The sequence below is a fragment of the Phoxinus phoxinus genome, assembly GCF_949152265.1.
Source record: "Phoxinus phoxinus genome assembly, chromosome: 20".
Lineage (NCBI taxonomy): Eukaryota > Metazoa > Chordata > Actinopteri > Cypriniformes > Leuciscidae > Phoxinus > Phoxinus phoxinus.
Window position 1 is genome coordinate 30,285,633 of NC_136895.1, and position 16,608 is coordinate 30,302,240.

General features: G+C 41.0%; 1 protein-coding gene across 1 annotated transcript in view; it reads right to left on the bottom strand.

Annotated features, from left to right (window-relative positions):
• ftsj3 (FtsJ RNA 2'-O-methyltransferase 3) overlaps positions 1-16,608 on the bottom strand; it is a 39,173-nt gene that overhangs the window by 22,098 nt on the left and 467 nt on the right. Inside the window, exons 2-16 of the mRNA XM_079592743.1 lie at positions 15,650-15,755; positions 14,190-14,236; positions 14,034-14,113; positions 13,552-13,651; positions 11,888-12,082; positions 10,705-10,820; positions 10,461-10,565; positions 10,261-10,361; positions 7,261-7,347; positions 7,028-7,186; positions 5,868-6,003; positions 5,591-5,784; positions 4,262-4,379; positions 3,959-4,182; positions 3,762-3,859 (exon numbers count right to left, since the gene is read on the bottom strand). Coding sequence (XP_079448869.1) covers positions 3,762-3,859; positions 3,959-4,182; positions 4,262-4,379; positions 5,591-5,784; positions 5,868-6,003; positions 7,028-7,186; positions 7,261-7,347; positions 10,261-10,361; positions 10,461-10,565; positions 10,705-10,820; positions 11,888-12,082; positions 13,552-13,651; positions 14,034-14,113; positions 14,190-14,236; positions 15,650-15,755 — 1,866 coding nt within the window. The remainder of the gene's footprint in view (positions 1-3,761; positions 3,860-3,958; positions 4,183-4,261; positions 4,380-5,590; positions 5,785-5,867; positions 6,004-7,027; positions 7,187-7,260; positions 7,348-10,260; positions 10,362-10,460; positions 10,566-10,704; positions 10,821-11,887; positions 12,083-13,551; positions 13,652-14,033; positions 14,114-14,189; positions 14,237-15,649; positions 15,756-16,608) is intronic.

The following is a 16,608-nucleotide window of genomic DNA, read 5'->3' on the forward strand; positions in this document are numbered from 1 at the left end:
CTAGTGAGTGAGCGAGAGCTAGTGAGTGAGTGAGCGCTAGTGAGTGAGTGAGAGTGAGCGAGTGCTAGTGAGTGAGCGAGAGCTAGTGAGTGTGCGCTAGTAAGTGTGCGCTAGTGAGTGAGTGAGCGCTAGTGAGTGAGCGAGTGAGTGAGCGAGAGCTAGTGAGTGAGCGAGTGAGTGTGCGCTAGTGAGTGAGCGAGAGTGAGTGTGCGCTAGTGAGTGAGCGAGAGCTAGTGAGTGAGCGAGAACGAGTGAGTGTGCGCTAGTGAGTGAGCGAGAGCTAGTGAGTGAGCGAGAACGAGTGAGCGTGCGCTAGTGAGTGAGCGAGAGTGAGTGAGTGTGCTCTAGTGAGTGAGCGAGAGTGAGTGAGTGTGCGCTAGTGAGTGAGCGAGAACGAGTGAGCGTGCGCTAGTGAGTGAGCGAGAGCTAGTGAGTGAGCGAGAACGAGTGAGCGTGCGCTAGTGAGTGAGCGAGAGTGAGTGAGTGTGTGTGCTCTAGTGAGTGAGCGAGAGCTAGTGAGTGAGCGAGAGCGAGTGTGCGCTAGTGAGTGAGCGAGAGCGAGTGAGTGTGCGCTAGTGAGTGAGCGAGAGCGAGTGAGTGTGTGTGCGCTAGTGAGTGAGCGAGAGCGAGTGAGTGTGTGTGCGCTAGTGAGTGAGCGAGAGCGAGTGTGCGCTAGTGAGTGAGCGAGAGCGAGTGAGTGTGCGCTAGTGAGTGAGCGAGAGTGAGTGTGTGTGCGCTAGTGAGTGAGCGAGAGCTAGTGAGTAAGCGAGAGCGAGTGTGCGCTAGTGAGTGAGCGAGAGTGAGTGAGTGAGCGAGAGCGAGTGTGCGCTAGTGAGTGAGTGTGCGCTAGTGAGTGTGCGCTAGTGAGTGAGCGCTAGTGAGTGACCGAGAGTGAGTGAGTGTGCGCTAGTGAGTGAGCGAGAGTGAGCGCTAGTGAGTGACCGAGAGTGAGTGAGTGTGCGCTAGTGAGTGAGCGAGAGAGTATGCGCTAGTGAGTGAGTGTGCGCTAGTGAGTGAGCGAGAGTGAGCGCTAGTGAGTGACCGAGAGTGAGTGAGTGTGCGCTAGTGAGTGAGCGAGAGCTAGTGAATGAGCGAGAGCGAGTGTGCGCTAGTGAGTGAGCGAGAGAGTATGCGCTAGTGAGTGAGTGTGCGCTAGTGAGTGTGCGCTAGTGAGTGAGCGCTAGTGAGTGACCGAGAGTGAGTGAGTGTGCGCTAGTGAGTGAGCGAGAGTGAGCGCTAGTGAGTGAGCGAGAGTGAGTGAGTGTGCGCTAGTGAGTGAGCGAGAGTGAGCGCTAGTGAGTGAGCGAGAGTGAGTGAGTGTGCGCTAGTGAGTGAGCGAGAGTGAGCGCTAGTGAGTGAGCGAGAGTGAGTGAGTGTGCGCTAGTGAGTGAGCGAGAGTGAGCGCTAGTGAGTGAGCGAGAGTGAGCGCTAGTGAGTGACCGAGAGTGAGTGAGTGTGCGCTAGTGAGTGAGCGAGAGTGAGCGCTAGTGAGTGAGCGAGTGAGTATGTGAGCGTGCGAGAGAGTGTGTGTGTGTGTGAGCATGCGTGTCTGAGTGAGTGTGCGCTAGTGAGTGAGCGCTAGTGAGTGACCGAGAGTGAGTGAGTGTGCGCTAGTGAGTGAGCGAGAGTGAGCGCTAGTGAGTGACCGAGAGTGAGTGAGTGTGCGCTAGTGAGTGAGCGAGAGCGAGTGTGCGCTAGTGAGTGAGCGAGAGAGTATGCGCTAGTGAGTGAGTGTGCGCTAGTGAGTGTGCGCTAGTGAGTGACCGAGAGTGAGTGAGCGCTAGTGAGTGAGCGAGAGTGAGCGCTAGTGAGTGACCGAGAGTGAGTGAGTGTGCGCTAGTGAGTGAGCGAGAGTGAGCGCTAGTGAGTGACCGAGAGTGAGTGAGTGTGCGCTAGTGAGTGAGCGAGAGTGAGCGCTAGTGAGTGACCGAGAGTGAGTGAGTGTGCGCTAGTGAGTGAGCGAGAGTGAGCGCTAGTGAGTGACCGAGAGTGAGTGAGTGTGCGCTAGTGAGTGAGCGAGAGTGAGCGCTAGTGAGTGAGCGAGTGAGTATGTGAGCGTGCGAGAGAGTGTGTGTGTGTGTGAGCATGCGTGTCTGAGTGAGTGTGCGCTAGTGAGTGAGCGCTAGTGAGTGACCGAGAGTGAGTGAGTGTGCGCTAGTGAGTGAGCGAGAGTGAGCGCTAGTGAGTGACCGAGAGTGAGTGAGTGTGCGCTAGTGAGTGAGCGAGAGCGAGTGTGCGCTAGTGAGTGAGCGAGAGAGTATGCGCTAGTGAGTGAGTGTGCGCTAGTGAGTGTGCGCTAATGAGTGACCGAGAGTGAGTGAGTGTGCGCTAGTGAGTGAGCGAGAGTGAGCGCTAGTGAGTGACCGAGAGTGAGTGAGTGTGCGCTAGTGAGTGAGCGAGAGTGAGCGCTAGTGAGTGACCGAGAGTGAGTGAGTGTGCGCTAGTGAGTGAGCGAGAGTGAGCGCTAGTGAGTGAGCGAGTGAGTATGTGAGCGTGCGAGAGAGTGTGTGTGTGTGTGTGAGCATGCGTGTCTGAGTGAGTGTGCGCTAGTGAGTGAGCGCTAGTGAGTGACCGAGAGTGAGTGAGTGTGCGCTAGTGAGTGAGCGAGAGTGAGCGCTAGTGAGTGACCGAGAGTGAGTGAGTGTGCGCTAGTGAGTGAGCGAGAGCGAGTGTGCGCTAGTGAGTGAGCGAGAGAGTATGCGCTAGTGAGTGAGTGTGCGCTAGTGAGTGTGCGCTAGTGAGTGAGCGCTAGTGAGTGACCGAGAGTGAGTGAGTGTGCGCTAGTGAGTGAGCGAGAGTGAGCGCTAGTGAGTGACCGAGAGTGAGTGAGTGTGCGCTAGTGAGTGAGCGAGAGCGAGTGTGCGCTAGTGAGTGAGCGAGAGAGTATGCGCTAGTGAGTGAGTGTGCGCTAGTGAGTGTGCGCTAGTGAGTGACCGAGAGTGAGTGAGCGCTAGTGAGTGAGCGAGAGTGAGCGCTAGTGAGTGACCGAGAGTGAGTGAGTGTGCGCTAGTGAGTGAGCGAGAGTGAGCGCTAGTGAGTGACCGAGAGTGAGTGAGTGTGCGCTAGTGAGTGAGCGAGAGTGAGCGCTAGTGAGTGACCGAGAGTGAGTGAGTGTGCGCTAGTGAGTGAGCGAGAGTGAGCGCTAGTGAGTGACCGAGAGTGAGTGAGTGTGCGCTAGTGAGTGAGCGAGAGTGAGCGCTAGTGAGTGAGCGAGAGTGAGTGAGTGTGCGCTAGTGAGTGAGCGAGAGTGAGCGCTAGTGAGTGAGCGAGTGAGTATGTGAGCGTGCGAGAGAGTGTGTGTGTGTGTGTGTGTGTGAGCATGCGTGTCTGAGTGAGTGTGCGAGACGGCACGCGATGGCTGGTCGGAAAGCAGCGTGTAGTCTGACATGTTTCTTGTCCACGACAAGATTTTATGAGTCAAAACGGCGTAATCTGACACCGTGACGATCGCAACAGACAAAAAAATGATGTAATCTGAACCAGGCAGAAGATTTTGTTCAGCCGTAGTACCAAACGCTTCCACTAGATGAAATTCATCACCCATTAATTTCCAATGAGCTCATTTTTGAGCGCGAGGAACACAAGTGTGACTATTTTTTCTCAGGACAATTTAACCTGTTCGACTTTTTGTGTCTTCACCAAGTTTCGTACCATTCCAAAAATAAAATATAAAATTCAGTCAAAAATGACCGACGAGCACCAGAGAGTTGTAAATATAATTCTCTGATGATGTCAAATGTTGAATATAATTCTGAACTGACTTGTTTTTTCCACAGGAACAACTTGAAAGTCTTCGTTCTCATCAGCCGCTCCTCTCGTGCCGACGGCCGCCGAGGCGTGTTTCATTTGCGCAATTTCCCTGTAAAAAAAAAAAAAAACACGTTCGTATTTTTGTTTTGTTTTAGAGAACGTAATTGATTCTGCTTAGCGCTAATATAAACGAATATATAAACGTCACCTCTCATCATCACCACCATCATCATCGCTGCTGTCGTCATCGGAGTCGCTGTCGTCTTTAGCCTTCTTCACTTCCTGTTTGGGTGCGGCCACTTCCTGTTTCTGTGTGATAGGCTCCGCCTCCGCTTTCCTCTTTTTGCCCTTCCCAGACTGCAGCAACTGGGTTTGCCTCAGTTCACTCATGGCGTCTGTGTCGTCGTCCAGATCCAGCTCTGAAAAGATGTCCTGTGCGGAGAATTAATCGTTAAAATCCGGCCTAAACCGGTTTTAGGGATTCGCATTAGTCTAACTGAGCGATTCGCACCTTGCTGAACCACATGTTGGTCTCGCGCTCTTTCTTCTCGTCTTTTCCTTCCAGTTCGACGAGTAACTCGTTCCCGTTGGTTTCTGCTTCGTCCTGTTGCGCGGCGGCAAACGAAACTCTGCGGGAAACGCAAAAACAAAAACAGCGCTGAAATCCCTCCAAAATAAAAGTGCTTAATCAACGACACACTGAGAATTTGATTTGATTTACTTTGATTTGATTTACTTTATTAATCCCCCAGGGGAAAATTTATATCAAATTTGAATCAGTTTGAACTTGAAAATTGTGTCATTGTAATGTTTAATTTAATCTTCATTTTGTTTAAAAAAATCTCTCTTTCATAAAACACCAAGATGTTGTATTCATTTATGTGTGAAATATTACAAACAAACCAGTTTCTGATTATTTATTTTATTTTATTCTTTACAATTGCTGCTACAATGAAAATACACACAATTTTAAATTTATATTATCATTTATTTTTAATTATATCCACACACAGTTTACAATGCAGTTTATATTTAGGTTAAGTAAATGTATTTACATTTTGTTATCGACTTTTATATATTTTATATGTATTAAAAATTCAAAAAAATGTAAACTATATAAATATATTTTATGTATTACATTGTATTTCAATGTAAGCAATACAAATTTATTTACTTAAGTAAAAACTTTACTTTTACTTTAAAAAAATATATATATACATAAATATTATATATATATATAACATATTTATTTTTTTAATTAAGTAAAAGTAAAGTTTTTACTAGTTATTTATTTTCAAGAAGTATTTAAATTATATTTATACTATAACCATATACAATAAAAATATTTATACTGTAAAAAGGTAATTTATATTGCAGTTTTTATATATATATATTTTAATTGTTTACATATAAATACGTTTTATATTAAATATATTATTAAATTAAATTAATCGACATACATTATATATATATATATATATAATTTTTATATTTTGTTGTTTTAAATATATAAATTTTAATTATATATTGTATTTAAAATATATTTAGTGAGATTTTAACAAAATAATATAACAATATAAATATAATTTTGATATAAATAGTTTATACATATAAAATGTAAATATTTACATTAAATGTGTTAAAATAATAAATAAATATACATACAGGTATAATAAAAATGTAAAGCAATATAAATATGATTTTGATATTATGCTTTTATATTAACTGTTTTTTATTAGATTTGATATATATTGTAAATGTTTTAAATATATGTACAGTTCATATATTTATAAAAAAAAAAAAAAAGTAAAACACAATATATTCACAATAAGAACCGTACTTTTTCTTCTTTGGCATCTTTCCCTTGATCTCTCTCTCTTTGTTCTCGATTTCCTCGAGGTCGTCGGAGTCGAGGTCTGAGGCCAGAGACATGCGCTCGTCCTCTTCCTCGTCAGAGATGTGCACATCATCTTCCTCGTCATCCATCAGGTCGTCCGTCACCTTCATATCTCCCTGTGTGACGGCGCTGAGACCCTGCGGGACAGACACACACACCGTCAGCGCGGGCCGAACATGATCCTGAACGTGAACATGGACGCCTGGACGGGTCCACTTGCCTCCGCCTTCTTGATGGCGGCGAGAGAGAACATGGAGCAGTCGCTGGTGTCGGCGATGGAGACTCCGGGAAGATCCATCTTCAGCTCCACTCGCTCTCTCTGCTTGCGCTTCTCCTTCAGGAGCTTCTTCTTCTTCCTGATCACGGACACAAACACACGTTAGAAACACACTCTCGGCGGGAAACGCCAGGTGACGTTCTTACAGTCTCACAGCTGGGTTATTATTATTATCGGTAACTAAATCACGAGAAAATTAAAAGTCAGACCCGTTTAAAAAATACCAGTTCTGAAGGTGTTCGGTGGAAAACATCAGCGTAACGTTCGTTATTATCGTTAAAAAAATATTACTTGAAATAAAACAAACATGAACCTTAAACTAAAAACTAAATAGACATTTAAAAATAAAAATAACAATCATAAAATTACAACAAACATTTTTTTTACAATTTTTAAACAAAAGCATACACACACACACATATACACAAATACATATATACACACAAATGTTTTTTCTACATTTAATTTATTTTTTATATTTTATTACAAATTATATATTTAAAATATTTTATTTAGATTTTAAAAACTTAATATATATATATGTTTATATTGTACAAATATAATTTTTAAATATACATTTATACATTTATTTTTAACTTTTAAAATGTAACTTTTTCAAACTTAAGTTTTATTATATTTGATATAATATTATATTTATTAAATCTTTATATTTTCAACTTTTGAAATGTAACTTTTTCAAACTTAAGTTTTATTATATTTCATATAATATTATATTTATTACATTTTTATATTTTCAACTTTTAAAATATTTGATATATAGATATATATGTAAATAAATAGTAATTATATTAAATGATTATATTAAACAACAAATATTATATATCTAGTTACCTATATATTTTAACACTTTAATATATTTATATTAAAATAAATACAACAATAAAAATGTGTTAAAAAAAAGGCAGTACTTGAAATAAAACAAACTAAATTAACTAAAAATAATATCGACGTGAAAAGTAAACGACTAAAACTAATAAAAACAGAACAAAATTACTTCAACTTTAAAATGAAAACAGAAAAATACAAGATAAATTCCAAGTGAAAAAAATAAAACTACAATAGATATAATCCCTGATATCTACCGTTTGAGATCGGCGAACTCCTCGGCTTTCATCTCCGCCAGTTTCTTCTCCATTTCTTCTTCCTCCTCGTCCGCCGCGTTCTCCTCATCCTTCTTTTCCACCGGCTTTTTCTTGCCTTCCTTCTCGTCCGTGTCGCTCTCTTCATCGTTTGAGTTGAGGCTGTTCAAACGCGCAGTTAATAGTGGATCTTTACCGAGCGATATAGGAATTATAAGACACTGATAGTGACGTACTTGATCTCCGGATCCAGTTCCTTGACTTCCTCTTTCAGTTTTCTAGCCACGAACCTCCTCAGCTTGGATCTCCATGACAACAACAGACTAACAACACAACAGCCAATCAGATTTCAGCTCTCCATATATGGACATCAGTGGTGGAACGGATCACAAAATTCACGTTTTTTGAACCAATTTTTCAATTACTCACATTTTTCGAGTTTCACAAGTAAACATGACTTGTAGGTCATGACTTGTAGGCCACCGCTAGAGGTGCGTAGAGTTAGCCTATAATCTAAATGATTTGTTATTTTATTCGAGCTTTCCATCTATTTGCTAAAAAATAAAGTGAAATTGGCATTAGTAGTAGGCTAAATAGCAGCATGTTGAAATGATGTGCCAAAATGCGTTTTCTATTAGGCTGCAATGAAATTATTGTACAGTAGCCAATCAGATAAGGTCAGGTTTGCCGAGGTGCGTTTAATTTATGCTATTTGTTTATGTTTGTGCGCCGATCGGAGACGGAGTTCACTGCTGATATTCTGAGGTAAGAGCTTTCTAGTCTCGCGGCTGTCATCGGCAGCGCCTTGCAATCAGCGGATGGCGGGCGGCAGGGTTCCCACACCTCGGTTAACCTCAAATTCAAGGACCTTTCAAGGACTTTCCAGGTCCAATAGCCTAAAATTCAAGGACCTAACCCTCTGGTCATCTTCATTTAGGGGTCACACTTGGCTCTGTCGCGGTCAAAAGTGACCGAAGCCTTGACATGCAACTTCTTTTTTCCCCCAGGAAAACCAATGTTATATATTTTTGTTCAATAATATTTTTTGATTATTTAGAATTTTATGATACTACGCAATATTTATAAAATTTTTATGAGCTATTTTTTTCCATTTGAACTAATATATATATATATATATTAGAGGATGGATACCCGACCCGAGCCCGACGGGCCGGGCCGGGTTCGGACAGATATTTAGAAATGATGTTCGGGTTCGGGTCGGGCTCGGTCACATCAGCGCGATAAGGCATTGAAAATTTTAAATTTAAAACAGCTTATTATGTAGGTAGCCGATGTGCCTGATGCTTTCACTTGATGCAAACGTTCGTTTTTGTGATTAAAATACATGTAAAATATTACCATCCGTCTTCCGTCTTCCTGTGTGCGGACATTTGTTTATGTAGCCGTGACAACGAAACGCCTGCATAATGTGCGCGCGCCAGGTGTTAAGAGCGCTTGTTGCTCCGCGCGCTGATGCGCTTGTCCTGTTGACATTTCCGATTGCCTTCCTACAGTTGCTTAATAAAAGCGGGCTTTCCACACAAACAAACGTACAATTGTCATTAGTATGAGAAAAAAATGGGATTTTAACTGTCGGGCTCGGGTCGGGCTCGAACATAAATATATTGATGCCTGTCGGGCTCGGGTCGGGTTCGGTTACTGCTCTGTCGGACGCGGGCCGGGCTCGGACTGAAAAAGTCGGCCCGATCCGCACTCTAATATATATATATATATATATATATATATATATTAAAAATATATATTTTCTAGGGCTGTCAAACGATTAAAATATTTTTTAATTTAAATGTTTTATTCTAAATGTCTCTTGATTTCTTTTTGTTCCATTATTTTTTCTCATTTTAATGCTCTTATCAACATGGAAAAGTGGATCGGCTTGCTTTGAGCAAATGTTTTTTATTGAAAACAACATGTACTGTGTTCAATTTCACACTAACATTCTCACTTGGAGCAAATAATCTCTCACACAATGTAACTCTGTCCATCAATAAAAGGGTGAAAGAAATACTGACGAGGTGACGTTACTGATATTGACGAGTGGGCATAGAAACGCATCAGCGGTGTGTGTGTGTGTGTGCTTGACCATCAAGTGGTATTTCAGATTGGACGATGATAGCTCAGTTCACAACGACACACACACACAGATCACTTGTCTTGTCAATAGAACCATTTGGCAACTTTTTAAAAGTAAACTTTCCATTCAGAATCTTATTGGCCTCCATTTCGTCGTCTCGCGCTCATCATTCATCCACTCAAAACGTAACGTTAAAGCGGGTCGCACACCGGACGAGAAGCGCAGCGCCTCGTATTTAAAATTCGAACACATTATTGTCTATGAATGTACACACACCGGCGGCGCCATTCTGAGTTTTTATTGCTGGCCATAAACTGAGAAAGCGCGCGTCCGATGTGCGATACGAGTTGTCCTGACGCGGCTCGGCGCTGCGTTTCTCGTCCACTCTTTGGCCGGTTTGCATCGCAAGCCCAAACCAGTGTGTGCGGCGCCTGTTGTTTTGTTTCTGGTCTAGCTAGATCCACTGTGGTGTTGTAGTTTTAACAACGTTACTAGTTGTTGCAAAAGCATGTGAAAAAAACTACAAAGTTTGCTAGGCGTTAATCTCGCGCTGATAAAAAAATTGACGCCGTTAATAACGCGTTTAACGGACAGCTCTAATATTTTCACATTTCACATTAAAAGTGGAAGCCTTTAAAAAAATGTTTGAAGTGAGAAAAGTGCCATTTGGAGGCGTTAAAAAAATAAAAACTTGTAATGTCCTGTAACCAACTGTATAGCTCCCTATATAAAGGCTAGGATGGCTTGAGGAGAAGTAAATCATGGGCTAACTTTCATTTTCAAGTGAACTTCTCTTTTAACGAAGCGCATAAATGCGCATAACTAACGTAAATCAAGCAAGCTAGTACGTATAGGCCACAAAGTGTTGCCGAAGTAACACATTAGCGGACCGGAGGGAATAATATGGATTTTTTTGCACAAAATAAATTCAAGCACTTTCAAGGACTTGTATCTATTATGATCGTTTTCAAAAACTTTCCAGGGCCTTGAAATCATCTTTTCCGATTCACAAACTTTCAAGGACCCGTGGGAACCCTGGGGCGGGTGCGGTTTTGAAAATTGGTCAAAAACTTTGGTGCGGATGGATGGCGGACGGATGATGAGTTTTGTGATGCGGATGAAATAATAGCGCATCTCTACTCACCGCAGTTCTTTCCGGCCCAAGACTTTGATATCGGAGCAGCACTCTACGATCTCTGCTGAGGTGAGGGGGTGCGACTCGAGCTCGGGGTTATCGAAGGTGATCTGGAGAGAGAGAAAGAGAGAGAGAGAGAGAGAGATGGACATTAGGAGGAGAGCGCATGCACTGATGTCTGGCACTCCTCTGAAGCGCTGGACACTTACTTTATTAGCTTTGCTCAAGAAATCGACGGGGTTTTCTGCCTTGAGGAACTCCGACAGTGAGAAGATGTGATAGAGCGTGAGGTCCCCGTCGCTGTAGCCTTCGGCCTGAACACACACACACACACACACACACACACGAGCGGTTACAGCAACACAGCATAACACATCTCAGACATACAAAGTGAAAAATGATTAACAACAAGATATAATTAGGTATATTTGCTTATAGCGTAATAAGACGTACTTTGGGCTTCTTCTTGTTAACCAGATCTTTGACGGTTTTCACTTGAACGTCGACCTCTTTAAACGCATGTTTGGGGTCGAAGAACTTGTTGTCAATTTTATCCGGAGCCAAAAAACCTGAAGAAAAAGAGAAATATATTCAGACAGATCATAGACAGACAAGTAGAGACGGATGGATGGATAGATGATGGATGGATGATAGATATAAATGGATGGATGGATAAATGGATGGATGATAGATATAAATGGATGGATGGATAAATGGATGGATGGATAAATGGATGGATGATAGATGATGGATGGATAGACATAAATGGATGGATGATAGATGATGGATGGATGATAAATGGATGGATGGATGATAAATGGATGGATGATAAATGGATGGATAGATAAATGGATGGATGGATAAATGGATGGATGATAGATGATGGATGGATAGACATATAAATGGATGGATGGATAAATGGATGGATGGATGATAAATGGATGGATGGATGATAAATGGATGGATGATAAATGGATGGATAGATAAATGGATGGATGGATAAATGGATGGATGGATAAATGGATGGATGGATAAATGGATGGATGGATAAATGGATGGATGATAGATGATGGATGGATGATAAATGGATGGATGGATAAATGGATGGATGGATGATAAATGGATGGATGGATGATAAATGGATGGATGATAAATGGATGGATGGATAAATGGATGGATGGATAAATGGATGGATGGATAAATGGATGGATGGATAAATGGATGGATGGATAAATGGATGGATGGATAAATGGATGGATGGATAAATGGATGGATGGATAAATGGATGGATGGATAAATGGATGGATGGATAAATGGATGGATAGATAAATGGATGGATGGATAAATGGATGGATGGATAAATGGATGGATGGATAAATGGATGGATGGATAAATGGATGGATGGATAAATGGATGGATGGATAAATGGATGGATGGATAAATGAATGGATGGATAAATGGATATATGGATAGATGGATGGATGAATGGATGGATGGATAAATGAATGGATGGATAAATGGATATATGGATAAATGGATGGATGGATGGATGGATAAATGGATGGATGGATAAATGGATGGATGGATAAATGGATGGATGGATAAATGGAACGGGAGAGCTCAGCGCTGGCGTTACCCTGGCAGACGACGAAGATCTCGGCGGACTCGTTCCTGGAGGCCTGGGGTTTGGTGGCCTGCACCTTCCTGAAGAACTGCTGGAAGATCCACATCAGCGGCTGGTAGTCTTTAGAGCGAAACACCTTCGTGATGAACGTGCCGCCCTTCGTGAGGAACTCACACGCCAGCTTCAGAGCCATCAGGGTGAGACTCGCTGCAGACACACACACACACACACGTTTAACCCTCTCACATAAGACGGTCTTCCAATGTTGATAGCTTTAAATCCTCACTGAAGACTTGTGTTTCTCTCTGGCTTTTGGTTCAATGTAATGTTATGAGTGTGTGTGTGTGTGTGTGTGTATTTTATTGTTTAAAGTTGTTATATTGTACAGCACTTTGGTCAGCAGTGGCTGTTTCAAATGTACTGTAGAAATAAAAGCGCCTTTCTCTTCGTGTGTGTCGGTCAAAAATGACTTTTAATGTACTATATTTTTACTTCAATAATGTTTTTTATTTAATATTTTGTCTTTTTATTGTACTAAATTATATTTACGCTGTTTATAATCTATTTATTCACTTTTTTTTAGCATAGAGCTGAAAATTAAATGTCCAGCTTAAACTGTGGTAAATCTGGACAGCTGTAGAGCGACAGACTGAAGTTTGATCTCTTCTCAAAGGCGACACTTGGCAGATTATTGCTGACGTGAAAACAGTTTTAAAAAGAGAACTTAAGAAAGTTGAATTTTACGTTTATTGTTATGAAAAATGTGCAAAAAAATGCTATTTCATTTTTTTACATGAAATATATATTTTCAAAATCACGTTTTTACTGTAAAACTGTGAGAAAATCAAAGCCATGAATCTAAACAAGTTGTGTTTAAAATGTGATCTTGATATCTCAGTAAATGAGCGTTCAGTGAGTGTGTTCGGCTGCAGTACCAAACGCTTCCACTAGAGGAACTTCCTCTCCATTCATTTACAATGCGCTCGTTTCTGACCGCGAGCAGCACAAGTGTGTGTGACTACTGTTTACAGGACCATTTAACCAGATCGAATCATGTCTATGATTAGCTAAGTTTGCATCCACTTGTCAATCGAATTATCTGTAAAAATACGAATGCGAATAAAGCTGGTGAAAGTGTGTTTCCATCCAACGGCTTTAAAGCGAATAAAAACCTGTGCGTAATGACGTCACATCCTGTTCTGCGATCAAATTGGTATGTCGAATTGTTTTGAGACATTTTACGGTGTTTCCATTCATTTTCGCACTGAATCGCACAACATTCAAGCCAACATTTGCGAACAAAGTTTTGCTAGACAAAATGCAATTCATTATTTATTCGGCAAATAACGTTTCCATCAGCGTTTATCGCATAAGTCATATATCGGTCAAGATCAAATCCGACGAGACCGAACGTATTTCATTTGAGTCGATATTCATGAAATTCAATTGAATTTTACGGTTTCCGTAAGGCATTTTACATTCGATATCACTTAATTCGGATAAAAACGTGTGGATGGAAACATAGCTTTTGTTTGTGTGTGTTCACACAGCAAGTGCCAAAACCGTTACCATGTTTTGTACCATTCCGATGAAAAAAAACAACAACAAAAAAACAAATATGAGTACTATTTTCGGTCTAAAATGGCCGAAGAGCTCCGCGTGCCGTTTGCCCGTACCTTGAGAGAAGGCGTCATATTGCCAGTTTGCACCGACGTTTGGCGCGCCGTCATTGAGAACCACGTCCACCTTCCACGTCTGCAACTCCTTCCTGATAGCCTGACGGAGAAATTAAGATGTATACGTCATATATAAGCTGAATAAATAATCTCTCCATTGATGTGTGGTTTGTTAGGATAGGACAATATTTGGTCGAGACACAACTATTGAAAATCTGGAATCTGAGGAGCAAAACAATGTAAACATTGAGAAAATCTCCTTTAAAGTTGTGCATTTATGTTCACGATTGTGCTGCATTCACTCACAGAAATACATGTTTTTTATATTTACGGTAGGACATTTACTAAATATCTTCATGGAACATGATCTTAATATCCTCATGATTTTTGGCAAATAAAAAATGGCAATAAAAATTAATGTCACAAACATTTTAGTGTGTGTGTACGGGAAACACACTCCCGAAGCGCGCGGACACACACACCTGTCTGCACTTGTCCGTCGTGATGTCCTCCTGCAGCGTCACCACGTTCGGGATGCTTTTGATCGGCACCAGATCCACACCTGACATCACATCAAGAGTCAACACTGGATCTCTGAGTCTGAACCACACACACATTACACTTCACACTCGACTCACCGATCACCAGGCTCGACACGGGCATGAACTTGGACGCCACCTGCAGCCTGAGCGCCAAACACACACCGGTTAGTCATGAACAGTGTCGGATAACTAACAAGATACACTCTCACACTATATATATATATATGCAACAATACTAAACTAGAATATGGTGCAAAAGTTCATTTATTTCAGTAATTCAACTTAAAAACTGAAACTAATATATTATATAGACTCATTACATGCAAAGTGAGATATTTCAAGCCTTTATTTGTTATAATTTTGATGATTATGGCTTACAGCTTATGAAAATATTACAATTTTTCGGGTTTCACCTGTACATAATGTTGAATATGTTTTTGAAAGTGAACTAATCGTTTAATCGAGAAGTTTTTGTAAAGTAAAGAGTTTAGAGAAACGCTCTGGGAACCAAAAACTAACTTTCTATTTCCGTTAAGAAAACCTTCCTGGCTAACCCAAAAAACACACTTTAAAGGAATATTCACCAAATAATGAAAAATCTGTCTATAATTTATTCGCCCTCAAGTTGTTCCAAACCTGTATCCTCAACTGAAAAAATTAATTCACACAGGTTTGGAACAACTTATGCCTAGTTCACACTACAGGATTTTAAGCCCGATTTGCAAATCGTTGAGCTCGCCGACAGGTCGGGTTGTTATCGCGTGCAAATCGCGGGGGATTATCGGCCGATGAACGCTCGCCAATCTGTTAGTATGAAAGAGCCAACAACGCATCAAAGACGCTCGCAGACGCGTCGCCGAGCACCAGAAAAATATCTAGCATGCTAGGAGCTGTCGCACGACTCAACCACATGTGATGTCATGAGCTACAGCCAATCAGAGCAAGGCATGGGTTGAGGCACCGGGAAAATACGTTTTTTTTTGTTGTTGTTTTTCAGAGCAAATCATCGCGCAAACAGTTTGCAGCACTAATTTCTGTCTGACGTCCATATTCAAACAAAGAGTCGCGTGTTGTGTACTTGTGTTCTTCCTCGCTGGGCAGTGGCGCGCGTGCTGTATTGCGTCATTTCCGGTTCGTTTAATCGCGTGATTTTTAGTGATAAAACGTGGTTTGTAGACAAGATAGAATCGTTGGCTGACAGAGTTGTTGTCACCTCGTGTAGTGCGTTACCTCCTGTTGCGGATCAATCACGTTGTGTCGTGTGGTGTGAACAGCTCAACAACTCGAACACTCCTGATTTCACAGAGAGCAAGTCATGTAGTGTGAACCGCACAGTTCAGCCCGACGTTTTAAAATCCTGTTGTGTGAACTTGCCTTTAAGGGCGAATAAATGATTTTTTGGGGGGGAACTATCCCTTTAAAAACATAAGTTCTGGGAACCAAGACATGTTAGCTGGGCTAAACCTCACGTATCCGATTTCAGAACTGGCTAAATCCCCGATCCCCAGCCCTAGTCCTGAAACTACTGCAGTAGTTGAGCATCAGCGCCGGCTCACCATCCTCCTGGAGCGGCGCACAGGTCCACCAGCGCTCGGGCCTTCTGCAGAAACTGGAACTTGCGGTTGAGCTGAATGAGCTTGAAGGACGAGCGGGACCGATAACCTGAGAGTGGCCGACAACACACCAGCAAACGCTTTCATTTGATCACCACTCTCGATCATAACACAAGTGCATTTAGGAAATTAACACACACAACACAGGATTTCAGACGAACATAATAAATAATATCATAGGGTACTTTTTTTTTTTTTTACAAGTTGTTAATGGGCTGTAAATTCACATTATTAAAATTTAATTAAACCGTTAAAATTAAATCTAGAACAATGAAAATTAATAACATGGGCCCTAAAATGGCATTTTTGTGTCTTATTACATTTCATAGATACACTTTATTTTAAGGTGTCAGTGTTACAGTGTAATTATACATTTCAATACTGAGTAGTAGGGCTTTAAACGATTAATCGCGATTAATCGAATCCAAAATAAAAGTTTGTTTACATAATATATGTGTGTGTATTGTGTATAATTATTTTGTATATATAAATACACACACATGCATGTATATATTTAAGAATTTTTTTTATATATATATATATATATAAATTTATATAAAATAGTTATATTTATATATAATATAAGTCAAATACAAATATATATGCAAATATTTCTCAAATATATACATGCATGTGTGTGTATACAAAATAATTATACACAATACACACACATATATTGTAAATACAAACTTTTATTTTGGATTCGATTAATCGTTTACAGCCCTAATAAATAACTGCATGTATAGGTTTAAGATTTGGTTTAGGGTTATTAATAAGGCACACTTTATAGTAGGCCTAATTATTATAATAACTACGTGTAACAAAGACACTGTAAAATAATGTGTTACACGTTTCATGACTTTAATTAATAAATAAAAAAATTGCCAACTAAATTGAACGTA